Source organism: Vanderwaltozyma polyspora, genomic scaffold (assembly GCF_000150035.1).
Source record: "Vanderwaltozyma polyspora DSM 70294 KpolScaffold309 genomic scaffold, whole genome shotgun sequence".
In the NCBI taxonomy this organism is placed as follows: domain Eukaryota; kingdom Fungi; phylum Ascomycota; class Saccharomycetes; order Saccharomycetales; family Saccharomycetaceae; genus Vanderwaltozyma; species Vanderwaltozyma polyspora.
In genome coordinates, this window is record NW_001834544.1 from 800 (window position 1) to 20,734 (window position 19,935).

Sequence of the window (19,935 nt, forward strand, 5' to 3'; positions counted from 1 at the left end):
GTTCCAAAATATCTGTGAAAAGAAAAACGCGGATACACTGTGTGTTCAGTGCCTTGCACTACGGCTATACTGCTTCAATCCCGAAGTCACTTCAGTTCAGTTCACTTGAATCCAATCCAATCTAATCCCATTCCATTCCATTCGATTCAACTCGATTCGATTCGACTCATCTCAATCCAATTCAACGCACCTCGATTCGGTCCATTCCAATTGCACTCCCTCTGTCACGGCACGTATCTTCCTCATCCTCATCCTCATCCTCATCCAACTTCATCTTCATCTTCAATTCCAAATCCAAATCGAAATCCAAAGTATAAATAATCCATCCATATTTCATCAATTCCTAGTTTCTCAATTCTCTTTGTGTCATATTCCGATCTCATCCTCTCATCTGTTTGTGTCTCTCTGTTTTCTTCTCTTCTCTTTGTGGTCAACTCAATAAACCATACACAAAAGCATCCACCAATCCAATCTATCAGCTGCATTTCATTTCATTTCATTTCATTTAATTTTATTTTATTTTATTTTAAATAATAACACTTTGAACACACAAATCACAAATGCCTGAAGTCACTGAAGGTGGTAATGCCGCTTTCCACAACTATCTGAACGATTTCTCCCATATCGAAGACCCTCTAGAGAGAAGAAGATTGGCTCTACAAAAAATTGATGAAGCTAAATTCGGCTGGTATCACGTGAAAGCCATCCTGGTTGCAGGTGTAGGTTTCCTTACCGACGCTTACGATATCTTTGCAATCAATTTAGGTGTATCAATGATGTCCTATGTCTTTTGGGGTGGTCACATTCCTTCCTCTACTGAAACTTTACTAAAAGTATCCACTTCTGTAGGTACCGTCATCGGTCAAGTCGGGTTTGGTACTATGGCTGATATCGTCGGTCGTAAAAAAATTTACGGTTTAGAATTGATCATCGTCATCGTAACTACCATCTTACAATGTACCACAGGTCATTCCCCTGCTATCGAATTCCCTGCCATTTTGACTTTTTACCGTATCATCATGGGTATCGGTATCGGTGGTGATTATCCTCTATCTTCTATCATCACTTCAGAATTCGCTACTACCAAATGGAGAGGTGCCATCATGGGTGCTGTCTTCGCTTCTCAAGGTTGGGGTCAAATCACAGGTGGTATCGTCGCCATGATCTTGATTGCCGCTTACAAGTCTCAACTGATCGATGCAAACACTGCCGCAGAATGTGGCCCCGCTTGTATGAAGGCTTGTGATCAAATGTGGAGAATCTTGATCGGGTTCGGTGCCGTCCCAGGTATGATCGCTTTGTACTTCAGATTGACCATCCCAGAATCTCCTCGTTACGCCTTGGATGCAGAATTAAATAAAATCACTAATGCTCAAACCTCCGGCGGATCCTCATCCGCAAGCGAGTTCAACACTACTGCCGATGAAAAGGATCAAGGTTTCAACACTACTGTCAAGTCCCTAGATAACAAAGAACGCACCGAAATAAACCAAGTCAACGTCAACAACGGCAATGAAGAAGCTCACAACCAAGGCCCTCCAAAGGCCTCTTTCAAGGATTTCCGCCATCATTTCGGTCAATGGAAATATGGTAAGATTTTGTTGGCTACTGCTGGTTGTTGGTTCATGCTGGACGTGGCCTTCTATGGTATTTCTTTGAACAGTGCTGTCATCTTACAAACTATCGGTTTCGCCTCTTCAGATAACGTCTACCATAAATTGTACAACTCTGCCGCTGGTAACTTGATCTTAATCTGTGCTGGTTCTTTACCGGGTTACTGGTTTTCTGTTTTCACTATAGATACAATCGGTAGAAAACCAATTCAAGTTGGTGGGTTCGCCATCTTAACCGCTTTGTTCTGTATCATCGGTTTCGCTTACCATAAGGTCGGTTCTCACGGTTTGTTAGCATTATACGTCTTGGCTCAATTTTTCCAAAATTTCGGTCCAAACGTTACTACTTTCATTATTCCAGGTGAAATCTTCCCAACCAGATACAGATCCACAGCTCACGGTATCTCTGCTGCCTCAGGTAAGATCGGTGCCATCATCGCCCAAACCGCTTTGGGTACCTTGATCAACCACAACTGTGCCAGAGACGGTAAGGAAGAGAACTGTTGGTTGCCACACGTCATGGAAATCTTCGCATTGTTCATGTTGCTAGGTTTCCTATTGTCATTTTTATTGCCAGAAACAAAGAGAATGACTTTGGAAGAAATTTCTGAAAAATACCATGGCGAAGTCCCATTAGGAGGTCCATCTATCTCTACTCCTACTTACAACGATACCATTAGCTCAGCTTCTATCAATCACATGGTTTAGTTTAGTCATGTTTGATGATGCACTGAGACCAAGAAGAAAAAAGAACAAAAAAAGGAACAGTAACTGAATTCTTTCTTTTCTCTCTTTTTATTTCTCGTCACAACAATCCACCCCATTCACTTCGACATCTAAATTACACATAAGGGAAGATTGATAGATAGCTCCCTCCCCAAATTATTCGTGATAATATTTTACATACACATCTTTTGCATATACTTTTATTTATATATTAAAATAGATATACACACATACATATTATATATCTACATTAAATTACGTTAATATCATACTCATAATTAATTAATTAATTAGTTAACCAGTTGGTAGAATCAATCGCCCATCATCAACACAATCGATACCATATATGTATAGCTTTGTTCCAACCTCTGACGCTTTGGCATCTGGTTTCTTATTTCGATTCGTATTATCATCATCACACACGAAACACGATTTTATTTGAAATTGTTTCTGTGTGGTTACAGGAAATCAAAACAAAAGATCTCTGATATTAAAATGGGATCAAACTTATCGAATACCATTAATAAGAGTTAAGACATATCAGTTTTAGGATTAGAATTGGCATTGAGACTGGAGATAGGACAAGGAGACTATATTGGCAACTTACTAGAGGGTATCTGTTTTGTGTAGTGGAAGTTTACTGTTTTGAAATTTTTGATATTTTTGTTATATTTGAAATAGACAAGGATATAGAAGAATTATAGATATACTAGAGATCGAGAGAAATATCTGTCATTGGAGCTCTAAACTTGATAGATTAAGAAATTAGGATAACGTTTTGTACGTGTATTAAAAAGAATTAGAACAGTATGAGAGAGGTAATTAGTATTAACGTCGGTCAAGCTGGTTGTCAAATTGGTAATGCCTGCTGGGAATTGTACTCTTTGGAACATGGTATTAGACCAGATGGGTATCTACAAGAAGGTTTAACTAAACCAAAAGGTGGTGAAGAAGGGTTTTCTACTTTTTTCTACGAAACTGGTGCAGGTAAATACGTTCCTCGTGCTGTGTATGTTGATTTAGAACCAAATGTTATCGATGAAGTACGTACTGGTGCTTATAAAGATCTTTTCCATCCTGAACAATTGATCAATGGTAAAGAAGATGCTGCAAATAATTATGCTCGTGGTCATTATACCGTCGGTAGAGAACTGTTAGATGAAATCTTGGATAGAATTAGAAAAATCTCAGATCAATGTGATGGTTTGCAAGGTTTTTTGTTTACTCACTCTTTGGGTGGTGGTACCGGTTCTGGTTTAGGTTCTTTATTATTAGAACAATTATCTATTGATTATGGTAAAAAATCAAAATTGGAATTTGCTGTTTATCCAGCTCCACAAGTCTCTACCTCAGTTGTAGAACCATACAATACCGTTTTAACCACTCACACCACTTTGGAACATGCCGATTGTACTTTCATGGTGGATAATGAAGCTATCTATGATATGTGTAAGAAAAATTTGGATATCTCAAGACCAAGCTTTTCAAACTTGAATAATTTGATTGCCCAAGTCGTATCATCTGTCACTGCATCCTTAAGATTCGATGGTTCTTTGAATGTAGATTTAAATGAATTCCAAACTAATTTGGTTCCTTATCCAAGAATCCATTTCCCATTAGTCTCATACGCTCCAATATTATCAAAAAGCAAAGTTTCTCATGAATCAAATTCAGTCGCTGAAATAACAAATGCATGTTTTGAACCAACTAATCAAATGGTAAAGTGTGATCCAAGAACTGGTAAATATATGGCAAACTGTTTACTGTATAGAGGTGATGTTGTAACAAGAGATGTACAAACTGCGGTAGCTCAAGTTAAAAATAAGAAAACTGTTCAAATGGTCGACTGGTGTCCTACTGGTTTTAAAATTGGTATCTGTTATGAACCTCCTACAGCTACTCCAAACTCTCAATTATCTTCTGTGAATAGAGCTCTATGTATGCTATCAAATACAACTGCAATTGCAGATGCTTGGAAGAGAATTGATAGGAAGTTCGATCTAATGTATGCTAAACGTGCTTTTGTTCATTGGTACGTCGGTGAAGGTATGGAAGAAGGTGAATTTACTGAAGCCAGAGAAGATTTAGCTGCATTGGAAAGAGATTACATTGAAGTAGGCGCTGATTCCTACGCTGATGAAGAATTTTAGAATTTCGAATCTTATTATAAAAGGATAAATTGTTATAAATTCATTAATTCAAAAAAAAAGAGAATATTTTATAAAAATCAAAACAAAAAAAAAATTGAAATAATATTTAAACAAAAGAAAACCAAGATTTTTTTTAAAAGGATTAAAAAAACTTTTTCTACACTCTAATACCATCAATGTTATTCCATTTAAAGATGAAATGATGTCTTTCGTTCGATAAATTTGGCTCTATTATTTTATTAATTTTAATTTATTTTAAGAATATTACAAGACTACCACATGATAATTTGTACATTTATATACAGTTAGTGTTATACGTGTATATTCTAATATACCCCAGGGATTTATACTTAACTTCATTCAATTGTAAGAGTATACATAATAAAACATGCGAATTTATATAGAATATGAATCACTTGAATCCAAAAAAACTGTTTACTGAGGTATTCATTTTTATATTGGGCATTCTAACCCTCTTATTTCTTGTCTCGATTTTATTGTTCATTTGAATTCCTCTCTTGAGCATTGGTTTTTTCTTCTTTATATAACAGTAGGTTTCTTTAGCCTTTTGTATATAATAATCAGTTTTTTCGATATTGGCATTATATGATGTTCGAGACAAACCAGTTGACCCGATATTGATATCTATAATTATCTTTTCATCAGTGATGCCTAATAGATCAAGCTTGGAGGCTTTTTTGAATGCAGAAGAAGAGTTATAATCGATCTTTTTATGCATATAGTTCATAGAGAGCAATGGAATTTCATTTACGACATTGGGAGGTAAAGAGACCTCAAATATTACCAATGAAGGTAAGACAGAAAATAGTTCATGGAATAGTTTTGGAGAACTTAAATCTGGTAGACAAAGATACTTCAAATTTTTCCATCTATTTTCATTAACCAAAATAGAACGTCTCCAACCATAAACTACAGTTTCCAATGATGTACTAGCATGAGTAGTTAAGCTCAACGAATGTAGAGAATTTAAATTGACCAGATGTAATAGATTTTCTGCATTGCAATCTAAAGTCATACAAGTGACAAAATTCGAATCAACATTTGAATTCAAATATATTATTGATGGATCTAAATTTATAGATTCTAATTGAATAAATTGGAATCTATAGTTCATCGAATCATTTAATTTGAACCCATTTTTAATCATATATTTAACAAATGTAATAAATAACTGTAGTGAATCATTACGATCATCCATCAGTCTCCCCCAGATTTTTTTTATGTACAATCCATTAGGGATACAGTCAAGTATTTTGTCAATATAACCAGGTGAACAACTTTTAGATATCTCTAACGATATCATATGACAACATTTATCTGCTAATGAGATACCTATTGTATCGTTACAATAGCCATTGCCATTACCATTACAGATTGAATCATTTTTATAACCAATTTCGTACCACTCACGACGATAACCATCAGTTCCCATCAAATATGTACCAATTATACCAAAACAAATTCCAATATTAACAGTTATACCATCTGCAACAACTCAATTCCTATCAATTGACCTCTGATTGACCCATCTTAAACTATAATTTAATTACAAATCATTCATTAATCATCTCTTGCTTGTAGATGGCTTTCTCTTGTATGTTGAAAAATTATCCATATTTTTCAATATGGCCAGGTCAGGTTTAGTCTTGATTTAAAAGAGGTGAAAAATTATATTGAAAACCTCATTTGAATATAAAACGATGAATGATAGAGGTTTGTCAAAATATCTATTTTAACTAGTGCATTGATCGATTCACCAGACTTGTAACATCGATTCTTTGTTTGGTTGTTTGATCAAGATTGTCTAATTCTGTCTTTTTTTATTTTCGACTTTATTTGGTTGTCTGCTGCTAGTTATTGTTGCTGCTACTATTTAAGACAATAATACAAATTAGCTAGATATACATTGAACTATAAACGAAGTTTAAGAGTTATTTAAACGGATTAGTTTCAAATAGGATTCTTAGTTTTAGTGGATACAGTTTATTTTGGAAATTTTTGCTTACAATAATAATGAGCTTATCACTTACTGGACAAAAAAATTTTGTCTTTAAGAATTGGGCTGGGATATACTCATGTAAACCACAATTATACTTTCAACCTTATGATGTTGATGAAGTGGTTCAAATTGTCAATGATGCTCGATCTCAGAAAAAAACCGTTGTTACTGTAGGTTCAGGCCATTCTCCTAGTAATATGTGTATTACTGATGAATGGTTAATGAATTTAGATAATATAAACGAAGTATTGAAATTTGAAGAAAACATAGAACAACATTATGCAGACATCACTGTAGATGCTGGTATCAGAGTTTATCAAGTCAATGAATGGTTGGCTAAAAAGGGATATGCTATTCAAAACTTAGGTTCTATTTCTGAACAAAGTGTTGCGGGTATTATTTCTACAGGTACACACGGTTCTTCTCCATTCCATGGTTTAGTCTCTTCAAATTTTGTAAACTTGACAATAGTCAATGGTAAAGGTGAAATCTTATTTCTAGATTCTGAGAATAATCCAGAAATTTTTAAAGCTGCATTATTATCATTAGGTAAAATAGGTATTATAGTTAAAGCTACCATTCGTGTAGTGCCGGCTTTTAATATCAGATCAACTCAAGAAGTTTTGAACTTCGATACTTTATTGGAAAAATGGGATACCTTATGGACTTCCTGTGAATTTGTCAGAGTTTGGTGGTATCCTTATTGCAGAAAATGTATTTTATGGAGAGGTATTAAAACTGAAGAAGAAGTAACTCCAGCCAGAAAGTCATGGTGGGGTACTCGTCTAGGTAGATTTTTCTATGAATTCCTTCTATACGTTTCAGTAAGAATCTACCCAAGATTAACTCCTTTCATTGAAGAATTTGTATTCAACAGACAATACGGTAAAGTCGAGACTTTTGGTAATGGTGACAAAGCAATTTCTACCTCTGTAGAAGGTTTGAACATGGATTGTTTATTCTCTCAATTTGTTGATGAATGGGGTTGTCCGTTAGAAAACGGTCCTGAAATTTTACGTTCCTTAGATCATTCTATTTCTCAAGCTGCTTCCAATAATGAATTTTTTGTTCACGTCCCAATCGAGGTTCGTTGTTCCAACACTACCTTACCTAATGAGCCATTGGATTATTCATCAAGAACTGCAACAAGTCCAGGACCTGTATATGGTAACATAATCCGTCCATACTTGGATAACACACCATCTCAATGTAGATACGTCCCATTATCCGATGTAACTAACAGTCAATTGACTCTTTACATCAATGCTACCATCTACAGACCATTCCATTATAATACACCAATACAAAGATGGTTTACCTTATTTGAAGAGACCATGGATGCCGCTGGTGGTAAACCTCATTGGGCCAAGAATTTCCTAGGATCTACAAGATATTCTAACGGAATTGTCAAGGAAGAAGCTCAATATGATGATTTTGAAATGAGAGGTATGGCCAAGAGAGTACAAGAATGGTACGGTGACGATTTAATCGAATTCAGAAAAGTCAGAAGGGAACAGGACCCTGAAAACATTTTCCTATCAAATAAAGAATGGGCTTTGATCAACGGTATCGTTGATCAAAAGGAATTATAAGCATAAGTACAAGTTCAAAGCTCTCGTAGCCACTCCCTCCCCACGAATTCCACTCTGTCTGCAACATTTCATGAAATTAATTAATATTCCTCTATCTGAGAAGCTGTTCTCATCTCTTTCTCAACTATTTTTTTTATTATTATCTTTATGTTCAACAGAAACTGAATGTTACTATTTTTATAATTATTATTGTATATATACACACACTACTACCCAAGAATAAGATCATACATAATCAGTATAAAAACAAACTGCAACTACCAATTGTAACTTATTACCATTCCTTTATGTAATTTACATCTTTTTATATGTAATCAAATCAAAATTTTTATCATTTCTACGCCTGTTTCTTAAAGAACCTTCTAGATGATGAGCTGAAAAATATTGAAAAATTGGCGTATAACAGAGAGGGCATCGAAATTTTTCAAGAAGTTTATTTATAAGCTCTACTATATCAGTTAAATTGTCGTTTGGAATTTAATTATAGGTGATATTGGAAGGTAGATATATTGCTGGTTCAGGTGTCGTGGTTGTAATAGGATAGCTTATAAGTAGATCTCTAGTTGGGTTTTTGTTTTGTTCATTAATTGTAAAAATTGATTCAGTTGTGAGCTGCTAGATTATTATTTGCTGAGAAATTGAGCTATATATTAGAATAATACTGAATATACTGAGGTTACTGATATTTGAAAGATGAGTGAAAAGGAACAACTTGAAGGATTTAATATTTTAGATAACCCTATCCATGGTGTTTATATCCCAACTGCTTTGGTTATAGGTGGGTGTTCATTATTGACCTATATGTCTGGAGAAACAAGAATTTTATATTTTCTACCAATTGTTTTAACATTTTTATCCATAAGAGCTTATAATGCTTATTGCCGTAGAAGATCAGTTTGGCCAGATAGATGGACTGCTTTGGAATTGGAAGAACAAACTTTGATTTCTAAAAATGCTGCTATATATAGATTCAAGTTGAAAACTTCTTTTGAATCTTTAAATTTAAAGCCTGGTTCTTATTTAGCCATCAGAGTACCAATTGACGGTGAGGAAGTTGTTAGATATTATACTCCTATTTCTTCTAATTTCGAAACTGGTCATTTTGATATCATTGTAAAATCTTATTCTGATGGTAAAGTTTCTAAATATTTCGCTGGTTTGAAAACTGGCCAATTAGTCGATTTTAAAGGTCCAATTAAAAAATTGCATTATGCCACTAATTTTTTCCAAAAAATTGGAATTGTTGCCGGGGGTTTCTGGTATCCACCCTGTCTTGCAAGTCTTAAACGAAGTTATACTACTCCAGAAAATTTACCAAAATTAGAGTCATGTATGCAAATAAAACTGAAAATGATATCTTATTAAAAGGAAGAATTAGATGAAATGGCTGACAAATACCCTCATTTCTTCATCGAATATGTGGTTCAACATCCATCTGCTGAATGGAGAGGTGAAGTTGGTTACGTCACTAAGGAACAAATGGCTAGATTTTTACCAACTCCAATCGATGATCATAGATTGTTTATCTGTGGTCCACCAGATATGATCACATCAGTTTTAAAGTTTGCTCAAGAATTAGGATGGCCTGAAGGTGTTGTAGAATCTAAAGGTGACGATAAAGTATTTGTTTTCTAATCCATCTTATAAAAATTATAGAAATAAAAAACTAATATTAACATAATGTCATAAAACATTTTAACTAACATTATCCTAAATATGAGGATTTAGATGATTAACGCTATTAAATAATTGTTTATATATTGTATATCGATAAGTATATGCATTTGTTTCTTTATTAACTTGGTTATACCCCTTCCAAATTCCTTTGTATAGATCCACTAGTTTCTCTCTGCTTCACTCAATGATAAAGCTATTGCTAGTTGCAATTCTTCATCTTCTAGAGATGAAGAACTATTTATATTATTTACTGAGGAAGTAATATTTTCAACTTCGGTTGCCCTTCTCAATTCATCTTCAATCCTAGATTGTTCTAATGCCATTCTCAATTCCTCATCAATGCCTATTTGATTATCTAATGTGCTATTTTGTTCAGTATTAAACAATCTATCAGATTCCTGAATTGCATTTCTCATAGCTTCATCGTTTTCTGCATTAACAGCATTAGAAGTGTAATTTTCCGATTCCATAAGAGCTATGCGTAATTGTAGTTCTTCTTCATCCTCTATTCCATTAAGGTCAGTACTTGTTGTGAAATCACCACCATATGTATTTAACAACCTAGAGTTTTCCATGCGTTGAAGCTCATTTCTTTCTTCTTCCTCTTCATATAATTCAAGTTCAGCATTCAAAGTCTCTTTCCACTTTGTAGTATTGCGGTTGGCACTCGAACTTTGACCAGTACCTGATTTAGATGTCTCTGAATTATCATCCGGTATGAATTTGAAATAATGTACCATATTTTCCCTATTACTTAATAAAAGCCTTCCCTGAGAAATTCTTAGGAAGCCAGGTTCTTTTTCTGTTTTCTGTACCGTTTTAATCAATTCACCACTTAATGCATCGTAAATATTTACATAACCCTTAAGAGCACATACCATTACCAAATTTGTAATCTGGCATGTGTATGCTTTTTCTCCATTACTTAGTACTATTTTCGATTGTAGATGAAAAGTTGCACCAGGTGCTCGAATATCAACAATATAAATTTTATTCAAATCAGTTTTAATTGCGATAAAACATCCATCCTGTCCAGCGAGTTCCAACCTTTGATCTCTTTTAGCAGATGCTTCATCAATTACAACCTCCTCTATCAATTCATCTTCGAAATTCATAGATTTAGTAAAACCAAATAAGTTGTTATTTGGATTGAAGGATATTATATAAAGATTTTTGGTATCTCCTACCAATACAGATTTTGACCCAAAATCAACTTTAAAAAAATGTACTTTAACTGGTGCTCTACTGTTTATGTTTTTAATATCCAAATCTAAAGATATTTCGTTTAGATCTGTCATTCTATAAATGACATATATTTTCTCTTCATCCAATACAATAGTCCAATCTTTCCACATTTCCACTCTTAATATCGGCTTGTTCGATAGTTTCATGGATTTTACTTTTTTTGCTTCTGTCCACCATATTATGTCACCATTTTCTGAACCACTTATACACCTGTTTTCATTATTATCTACCGTTTTGATAGCAGTCACAGCTCCCGTATGATGATCATCAAACTCTACAATCGGCTGTAAGTACGATTTTGTACTTAACATTTTACCATATATTCTTCCATCAAATCTTCCAAACACTGCACACCCCAAATCAAAATGCATAGTTGAACAACCTTGAGGTGTTGTACATGGGATATAAGTTAACCTCGTCTTATTACCTCTAGTTTTTCTAAATTGTTGTAACTGAAGTAATGTAATGACACCGTCACTGTAACATAGGCAACGTGGATAATCAAATAATAGTTGCTCAATCTCTGACGTAACTAAACTACCACTTGAAATTGAATACTTAGTTCTCACTGATTTGTTATGTTTCCACTCGTTCAAACCATCTTTACGACTATTAAATTCCACACTAAACTTATTAGAGTTTGCATATGATGGGAAATAACTCGTCTTGAATTTAGACAGGAACAAGTTTTTCCAAAGTTCTTCATCATTTATAATATCGTAAAATTTTTTTGACAACAACTGCAGTATAAATAGGTCCCTTTCATCAAGATTACTAAATATATTAATTAGTATTTCTGAAGGCAGTTTCTCCAGGGACATAATAGCAATCTCCTTATTATCGTTGATCATATCTTTAAGAACCAGTAAACCAGCAATAATATTACAAATTAGAGAAATTCACAATACTATGTACAACCCAAGTGTTCTCAAACTTAGTAATAATATATTCCAATAGTTTTTATTCGTGTTAGAGTTAACCTTTATTTTCACTTCTGTTTTAAATTAAGCTAAAGCTGAAAAAAATAAAACTAACCTTTACAAACACACCAAATGTTACCTTCTATATTTCTATTCTCTTATAGACACCGCTAATCTTGGTTGTGCTCTCACTAACACTATTCATAATGTTATTTTTACCATCTCATCTCATCTCATCTCATCTCTTGATTTTTTTCATATATTTCAGTAGTTTTTCAACATTCCTTTTATACTCTAAGCTTTGAAGGTAATAACTGTAAAAAAATTGGCATAGCAACCCAGCACATGGGTTGGAAATAATAAATATATTACAAGATGTTATTAGATCGGCACAAGTTGAGGTTCGTTAAATATTGTTTAGTTCAGCTTTTTTTCCCTCCTACCTTCTTAAATATCCAAATAGCAATAAGATTTGATGAATTTAGTCATCATGATGCTCAACTGCAGTCAGTTTAAGATTTGATTGATAAGTACTCCTTTATTTTATGACAAATGACTGAAAAATATATTTTATACTTTACAAATTTAATAATTATATATATATATGTATACATGTTATTGAGTTATATGAGTTTCTTAGATGAATTCACTTAAATGGTGCCTTTAAAGGATCAATGATTTGACCTGGTTTAACGTTGATTCTAGGTTTAATTAATTTTTGATGAGAAGCTCTCGATGTCCATTCTTGACCGATAGGCATACGTAGTGATCTTTCGTATTGTTCCCTGCTTTCGAATGGGAATGGTACTGCTGATGATTGATATTTTAGATTTTTCTTATTTACTTTTTCATTTATAATGACGTTTTGCAAATTCTTATCTTTTCGTTTGTCCTTTTCTACAACACCTTTAATCTTTTTAACAAATTTTCTTTTCTTCTTTGGATTAGATCCTGCTCCTGCCCAATCACCCCATCCAGGTAATGTTACATCTTCCTCTTTATCATCTTCATCAATTGCAACTCGTTTCTTCTCTTCTTCAAATTCCGCAACAACATTATCACCAGCAAAAGCTTCTGCAATGACATCATGTTGTTTGAACATCAATCCATCTGTCCCATCTTCGCCATCTTCACGATATGGATCGACAAGTTCTAACTTGTTTGAACTGTCTAGATCCAAAAGTAAGTCTTCCTTCTTGTTCTTTGTATTACCTTTACGTGACTTTTGTTCATGTTTAGCAGCATCTTTCTCTAGCTTTTGCAAATGTTTAGTTTGCTTGGAACTGGTAGCATCAACTACAGACACCTTAGATGATTGTTTACGTGAGTAATCCTCTTCGTCAGAATCGTCATCTAGCCATGGGTTTGAAGCGTCATTATCTGACTTTTGTAATTTTTCCTTTGTTGGTTCACCAATATCTTCAGCTTCTTTTTGATTCTTTTTGTTCTTGGCTTGTAAACGTTTTTCAAGTGTTCTTGATTCATCAATAACTTGTTCTTCAATAACTTGTTCCTTGAGCTTATTTAATTCTTCTTTAGCTTCTAAATTCCCTGGGGTATAAATTCTACGACCTCTATTTATCGTCACATTTTCGGAGGCAACATTTTCATCTTCTCTATCACTATCGAATAATGTAATGTCATCTGTATTTTCTAGTTCTCTTAGTCTTGCAATTTCCTTTTTGTTATCCTCTTTTAATCTAGCTTCAGCATTCTTCATAAAGGCCATATTCATAACACCTGTTTTACCAACCTTATCTTTAACTGCTGCATCATCATCTGAATCATCATCTTCTAAATCACTTAGTCTATTTCTCTTGTCCTCATCTTCAGAATTGATATCTAGTATCTTCTCTCTTAATTTCTCACCTTGTTTTAACATTTCTTCCATCTCTTCTCTGGTTTCAGCGTCGTTTGACATACCATTCTTAACCATGTCCTTGGCCCACTTAGAATTAGCTTTGTGTTTTAAAGTCATTCTTTCTCTTGCTCTAGCAATGTCACGTTCTTCATCACTTTCATCGGAAATTCCAGCTAATTCCTTGTTCTTTAACATTTCCTTCTTCTTGATACGACGATAAGCCTTAGATTTAATCTTCTTTAATCTTTTGGACTTTCTTTCTTCACGGAACATCAACTCTCTCATCAGTCTCATTTCTGCAGTCTTCCTCCTCATCTCTTCTGGTGTCATCTTAGCAGTAGCAAGTTCTTCAAAAGTAGACTCTTTCAGTGGGTCTAACAAGTTACTTTCCGAAAGGACCTTATCAACCTTTTCTTGTAACTCAGTCTGAGGTTTATCTGATGATCTTGTAAATGTTGACGCATGATTATGCTCAGTTTGAGGGTTTAGAGGGAAATGTAAAAATTCAGATCTTTTATTTTGCTCAACTGCATCATTCCATCTATTAACTTCATCCTTAGAGATTTCATATGCTGCTTTACGTTCAAATCTCTTTTGAATTCTTTGAGGTAATGGGACTGCCAAAGTTGATTTCTTTTCATCCTTGACCAAAGTGGCTGTAGCAACTGCTTCTTTATCATCGATAGCACCCATCATATCAGCCAAATTAATCTTATTATTGGAGCTACCTTTAATAGATGGTAGACTAAATTCACTTTCTTCACGAACACCGTACTTGTCTAATCTTTTTAGTAGATTTTTGTCTGCATCATTTTCCAAATTCTTGGTAATAGTATTTAACTCCAATTCATTTTCGTCTTCTGACATTTCATCAAATGGATCAGACTCAGAACCTGATTCTTCTTCTTCATCATCTTCACTTTCTGAATCTTCACTGGCTTCATCACTCGACTTGTCATCATCATCTAATTGCATAACGTTCTTTGAATGTTCATCTTCACTAGCAGAGCCAACACCATTTTCTTTATCATCCAAATCCCAAACCTGGGACAAAGACATCAACTGTTCATCTTCAATAGAAGTGTAACCATCTTCTTCATCGATATCCATGTTATAATCGTCACCATGTTTCTTCTTTAGATCACGTAAAGTTTGTGAGAATTTAGAATTCATAACATCAAAGTCATCATCAGAACCAAAGGCTTCATCCGAATCCAACTCTTCATCTTCAAAACTATCAGCATCATCACCATCTTCATCACTTTCACCACCTTCTGCCTTCTTTAAAAGATTGACAACATTACTACGACGTTTACCATAATGGTGTCCTTCATCACTATCAGAATCATAACCACCAACTTCCCTTTCTGCAAGTTCTAAAGCATTAAGAGCCCTTTTAGAACTCTTGGACCTGGAATGTGTCTTCTTTTTAGCCATTTGAAACTCTTGACACCCTTGCCTTGCTGTGCTATATGGATAAACAACATCAATAAGACAACTTCCTTCTTATATATTCATCTCATCGCATCTCATCTCATCTCATCTCAAAATTTTTCATTTTCAAAATTTTCCAGTAGCCAAAAAAGTAATGGCATTGAAAGTTTTAAGACATCATCACCAAGGTGATGACATATGATAAGATACTCGTATTGATACAGATCAAATAGAATAACTGTTGAAAAGGATTGCTTGTTATGTATTATTTATTTTGATTGTTGAGTTTTCACAAGACTAGTTTAGACAAGAGAAATTGGTTGCGTGAGAGAGACGTTTCATGGAATGGTCTTAATTCTAGCATATTACGCTTGATTACGAATTGGGTTGATTTGATATAATCTTTGAGAAATAGAAGGTCTGTTAATTTGGAATTTCATAATATTGTGAATCAAGAGAGAAGCATATTTTTCTTGATTTGATATTGGTATATTTTACCAAAGTGAATCCGCATCGTTATTCATAAGAAGTAAGGATAGATATACCCTAAATTGTTTATCGTATTTGAGAGGTGACTGAAATACAATTTTAGTTTGACACAATACAGTATGAATAACACTGATCCTACCTCTTTTAAGAGCATATTAGAAGGTGTAAAAAGACTACGAAAAGAGCATGAGCCTAATGCTGGTGATACGCCAGAAACTACTCAGAAAGAACCGAGTTTACATAGACATGATCGAACTTCAACCACAACGACAACATCATCATCACCATTGGTAGAAAGGACACCGATGTCTGGTGTATCATCTTATGATAAAGGGAAAGCTACATCAACTTCACCTTCTAAAATTGTTAATGCAATAACTAGAGAGGCTATTCCTATCAAGAGGCCATTAAATGACGATGAGACAAAGGGTAAGTTGGACACTAGGAAACTTCCTGGAAAATCAGTGCTTGTCAACACAACACAAAAGGAGAATCCACTGTTGAACCATTTAAAGAACACCAATTGGAGATATATCTCGTCGAGTGGTGGTAACAAGATATACTATGATTATTTTGTTAAACAGAGAGCAGTACTGTTTCTAACATTAAGTTATCATAAACTATACGCAGATTACATTTCAAGAAGAATGATACCATTATCTAAAAATGATAACAACGTTCTGATATTTATTGTGGACGACTCTAACTCAGAGGATTCATTAAGGGAGATAACCAAAATGTGTATGTTCAACGGATTCACATTACTATTAGCGTTCAATTTCGAACAAGCAGCAAAGTATATAGAATATTTAAATAAATAACCAAGACGAAATGAAGAGCATTGACCAAATATAACCAAATGTAACCGAATTAAGAAATTCGAATATTCCAGAAACTTTTCCCATCCATTCATTGATCTATTGTCACCTAATCGGGAAATTGGTATTGGCATTACCATTGCATTGGCATTAGCATTGACATTGACATTGGCATTGACATTGACATTGATCCTGAATCAGAAACCAAAGAGTAGTCCTCTCTTTTCTCTTTATATTTTATCTTACATTTGAATCAACGCCAACAGCAGCAGCAGCAGCAGCAACTGAAAGAAGGAAATTTTAAAGACATTCCATCTCCTACAAACCCACTGATCTAAGCCTCCAGTTATCAATACCAAACCTTCTTTAACCTTCCAACATCTTCTTGCCAAGTACTTTCGAATCCTCAGTTCCTCTCTCTCTCTCTCTCTCTCTTTGCTGGTCGTTTCTTGTTGTTGCCTGCCCACCACTCAAAAATTCATGCGATACCGTCCCATCTCGTTCGTTAACTATGGGAGGGCAGAAATTTTAAGATTATTAATACTCAAGGCTAAAATTTAAGCTGAGAGTGCTATTTAAAGAAATTTCATATCAGTTACATAATGAGATGATTCTTAGTATATATATACATGTATTGGATATAAGGTCTGGTTTGTATTGGATCAAGAGGTGACTGAAGGTTGATTTTGTTTCTAGTTGTTCTGTATTAGAGATATATCGCTTTGGTAGGTCCTGGTTTTGTTCTATTGCTGGTATTTTGGGTTGTTTCAGTTTTATATTAGTAAAACTATAATATATAGAGAGATAAAGCAATAGTTTTTAATAGTTTGTTGGAATGAGAGTTAGTGGAGTCTTGGCAGTATTGGGACTCGTGTCTCCTGTGGTTCTGGGTGATGTGGTTGCTTCAGATTCTTCGAAAGCTACTAAAGTTTCCGACTACAGCAGTGTCTTGGAGACTAATTTCTGTAAGATGGATAAAGATGAGATGATTGGACCAAATTGTGAAGTGACATTCAAAGAGATCAATGACATTAACCAAAATATTAGAAAAAATGTGATAGATTTGGTCAATACTGATTTTTTCAAATATTTCAAGATAGATCTTTATAAACAGTGCCCATTTTGGGACGACAACAACGCGTATTGTGTTAATAGAGCTTGTGCTGTTGATATAGTTGAAGATTGGGACACTTTGCCAGAGTACTGGCAGCCTGATGTTTTGGGTAGTTTGAGTAATGGCACTACCGTGGAGGATACTGATGATGACGATGATGAATTTACATTTTTAGACCAACTTTGTGCAGGTAACAATAAACAGAAATTTATGGCCGGTGGTGATGTTAACTATTGTGACATGGAAGATTTCAGTAAAGAAGGTTCTGTTTTAGTAGATTTAAGCGCTAATCCTGAAAGATTCACTGGCTATGGTGGTGAGCAATCCGGTCAAATTTGGTCTAGCATTTATCGTGAAAATTGTTTTACTTTGAATGAAACTGGCCAGTCTATAGCTAAAGACGTATTCTTTAGATTAGTTTCAGGTTTGCATGCTTCTATTGGTACCCATTTGTCCAATGAACATTTGAATGTCGAGACCGGTAAGTGGGAACCTGATTTGGACCTGTTTATGGCTCGAGTAGGTAATTTCCCAGAAAGAGTCTCAAACATGTATTTCAATTACGCTTTAGTTTCAAAGGCCTTATGGAAAATTAAACCTTACCTAAACCACCTAGAATTCTGCAGTAGTTACGACGAAGATGTCAAGGATAAAATTATCAACATTATTTCCCAATTAGATAGCAAAATTTTTAACGAAGATTTGGTTTTTGAAGACGATTTGAGTTCCAAATTAAAAGATGACTTTAGAGTGCGTTTCAAAAACGTTACTAAAATCATGGACTGTGTTCATTGTGATAGATGCAGATTGTGGGGTAAAGTTCAAACTACTGGTTATGCCACTAGTTTGAAAATTTTATTTGAGCTTGATGAAGGTGATGAACAAACGAAACAACACATTGTTGATAAGTTAACTAAATATGAACTAATTGCATTATTCAACACTTTAGACAGACTATCCAAGTCCATTGAGTCTGTTAACAACTTTGAAAGACTATATAACGAAAAATTAAAATCAAAGGACACAGGTACTTTAGCTTCATTTTTCCAAAACAACAACTTTTTCAAATTATTAGGTAAAGCCAGTAAATGCATAACGGAATCAGTTCAAGAGGTGAATAAAAGTTTAAATAATAGCATACAAAAAAGAAATGAACCAAGTTCTAAGATTAACAAAAAACAGGAAAAGCAATTTAGCGACTTGAAAATGCCTGAAAAGAAACCTCAACAAAAAAGTAACCAACAAGTTGAAAATGTCTGGAAGAAAGCTTGGAATAATGAAATCCATAACTTAAAAGAAGCTTTCACATTCATTTATAGAAGCTACTTGGATTTGCCAAGAAATATCTTTAAATTAACCCTGTCTACAGTTGCTAGATTATGGAATAGATTTATTGGTGTTAAGGATTATTTAAGAGAATCTGATAAGGATATCTCCTATGAGATAAACCTTCAATAGATAGAGGAAAACAATTATTTTACATTATTAGTCAAGTTGTCACTTTTTCGATTTTGTATTGATTACTCGTATATAGGGAAATAAATTAGGATTTTGACTTGAAATATAACCATAACTATATTATATACTCTCACTTTATATATTAAATCGAATAAAACTAAATTGGATCAACTCATTGGCTCCTTGATAATGTTATCCAACGACAAAACTAAAATGGCAAATCGTTACCAATCAATATACATAAATTCAATTGGTACATGGATGACATTTAGATCTATTTAAGGAATTGCGTCATACGCAGACAGTGATATAAAGAATCGATTGCATTATGCATTTTCAACCGTGAATGAATGCCAGTATAGACGGTAAGTATATTTTGAAGTGAATTATTTCAATGGAAACCTTTAGTTAAATTCCTCCAATCCTGACAGCTCCAATAGAATCATATATATGACATCTGAACTGTTAGTTATACTGTTTATCACGATTTTCAAAGTCTATTCGTATCCCATATCGACTGACAATTAAAAGAGAGAATGTTCCGGAAAAACCCGTTCGGTTGAATCTTACTTGTTATGGAAAAATGTTTAAGATATATTTCTGTATAAATACCAAGTCATCGCAAGATAATTAATAACAATGGATGGTTATTTGAAGAAGAATGGCAGATATATAGCGTCAGTGAAGCATAAAAATGTTAATTAATAACCAGAAGTTGAGGCAAACAATATCTTATTTATCATGGGGTGATATTTTGTTACCTTTCACGATTATTTTATCGATAATTGTTGGTATTCTAATATCTGTATATTCGCCAT

The 19,935-nt window shown here is 34.0% G+C and overlaps 8 protein-coding genes and 1 further gene across 8 annotated transcripts, besides 2 other annotated features; 6 read left to right on the forward strand and 3 right to left on the reverse strand.

The window, feature by feature from the left end:
- Positions 1-560: 560 nt before the first annotated feature.
- On the forward strand, positions 561-2,321 carry Kpol_309p1 (uncharacterized protein; the record flags this gene model as incomplete). The annotated part of the gene is made up of 1 exon (XM_001642441.1): positions 561-2,321. The coding sequence occupies one exon, from the start codon at positions 561-563 to the stop codon at positions 2,319-2,321; it is 1,761 nt and encodes a 586-aa protein (XP_001642491.1).
- Positions 2,322-3,148: 827 nt separating this feature from the next.
- On the forward strand, positions 3,149-4,489 carry Kpol_309p2 (tubulin alpha chain; the record flags this gene model as incomplete). Its single annotated transcript, XM_001642442.1, has 1 exon — positions 3,149-4,489. One exon carries the CDS (start codon positions 3,149-3,151, stop codon positions 4,487-4,489), a length of 1,341 nt encoding a protein of 446 aa, XP_001642492.1.
- A 412-nt stretch (positions 4,490-4,901) lies between these two features.
- Positions 4,902-5,942, reverse strand: Kpol_309p3 (uncharacterized protein; the record flags this gene model as incomplete). The annotated part of the gene is made up of 1 exon (XM_001642443.1): positions 4,902-5,942. The coding sequence occupies one exon, from the start codon at positions 5,940-5,942 to the stop codon at positions 4,902-4,904; it is 1,041 nt and encodes a 346-aa protein (XP_001642493.1).
- A 581-nt stretch (positions 5,943-6,523) lies between these two features.
- Positions 6,524-8,101, forward strand: ALO1 (D-arabinono-1,4-lactone oxidase; the record flags this gene model as incomplete). The annotated part of the gene is made up of 1 exon (XM_001642444.1): positions 6,524-8,101. The coding sequence occupies one exon, from the start codon at positions 6,524-6,526 to the stop codon at positions 8,099-8,101; it is 1,578 nt and encodes a 525-aa protein (XP_001642494.1).
- A 693-nt stretch (positions 8,102-8,794) lies between these two features.
- Positions 8,795-9,463: a sequence feature (similar to hypothetical protein; correction of possible frameshift sequencing error~similar to Saccharomyces cerevisiae YML125C and YML087C).
- On the forward strand, positions 8,795-9,736 carry Kpol_309p5 (the record flags this gene model as incomplete).
- Positions 9,467-9,736: a sequence feature (similar to hypothetical protein; correction of possible frameshift sequencing error~similar to Saccharomyces cerevisiae YML125C and YML087C).
- A 203-nt stretch (positions 9,737-9,939) lies between these two features.
- On the reverse strand, positions 9,940-11,874 carry UFO1 (SCF ubiquitin ligase complex subunit UFO1; the record flags this gene model as incomplete). Its single annotated transcript, XM_001642445.1, has 1 exon — positions 9,940-11,874. The coding sequence occupies one exon, from the start codon at positions 11,872-11,874 to the stop codon at positions 9,940-9,942; it is 1,935 nt and encodes a 644-aa protein (XP_001642495.1).
- Positions 11,875-12,589: 715 nt separating this feature from the next.
- UTP14 (Utp14p) lies at positions 12,590-15,241 on the reverse strand (the record flags this gene model as incomplete). Its single annotated transcript, XM_001642446.1, has 1 exon — positions 12,590-15,241. One exon carries the CDS (start codon positions 15,239-15,241, stop codon positions 12,590-12,592), a length of 2,652 nt encoding a protein of 883 aa, XP_001642496.1.
- A 605-nt stretch (positions 15,242-15,846) lies between these two features.
- Positions 15,847-16,548, forward strand: RAD10 (DNA repair protein RAD10; the record flags this gene model as incomplete). The annotated part of the gene is made up of 1 exon (XM_001642447.1): positions 15,847-16,548. One exon carries the CDS (start codon positions 15,847-15,849, stop codon positions 16,546-16,548), a length of 702 nt encoding a protein of 233 aa, XP_001642497.1.
- Positions 16,549-17,380: 832 nt separating this feature from the next.
- ERO1 (ER oxidoreductin) lies at positions 17,381-19,117 on the forward strand (the record flags this gene model as incomplete). The annotated part of the gene is made up of 1 exon (XM_001642448.1): positions 17,381-19,117. One exon carries the CDS (start codon positions 17,381-17,383, stop codon positions 19,115-19,117), a length of 1,737 nt encoding a protein of 578 aa, XP_001642498.1.
- Between the last annotated feature and the right edge of the window lie 818 nt (positions 19,118-19,935).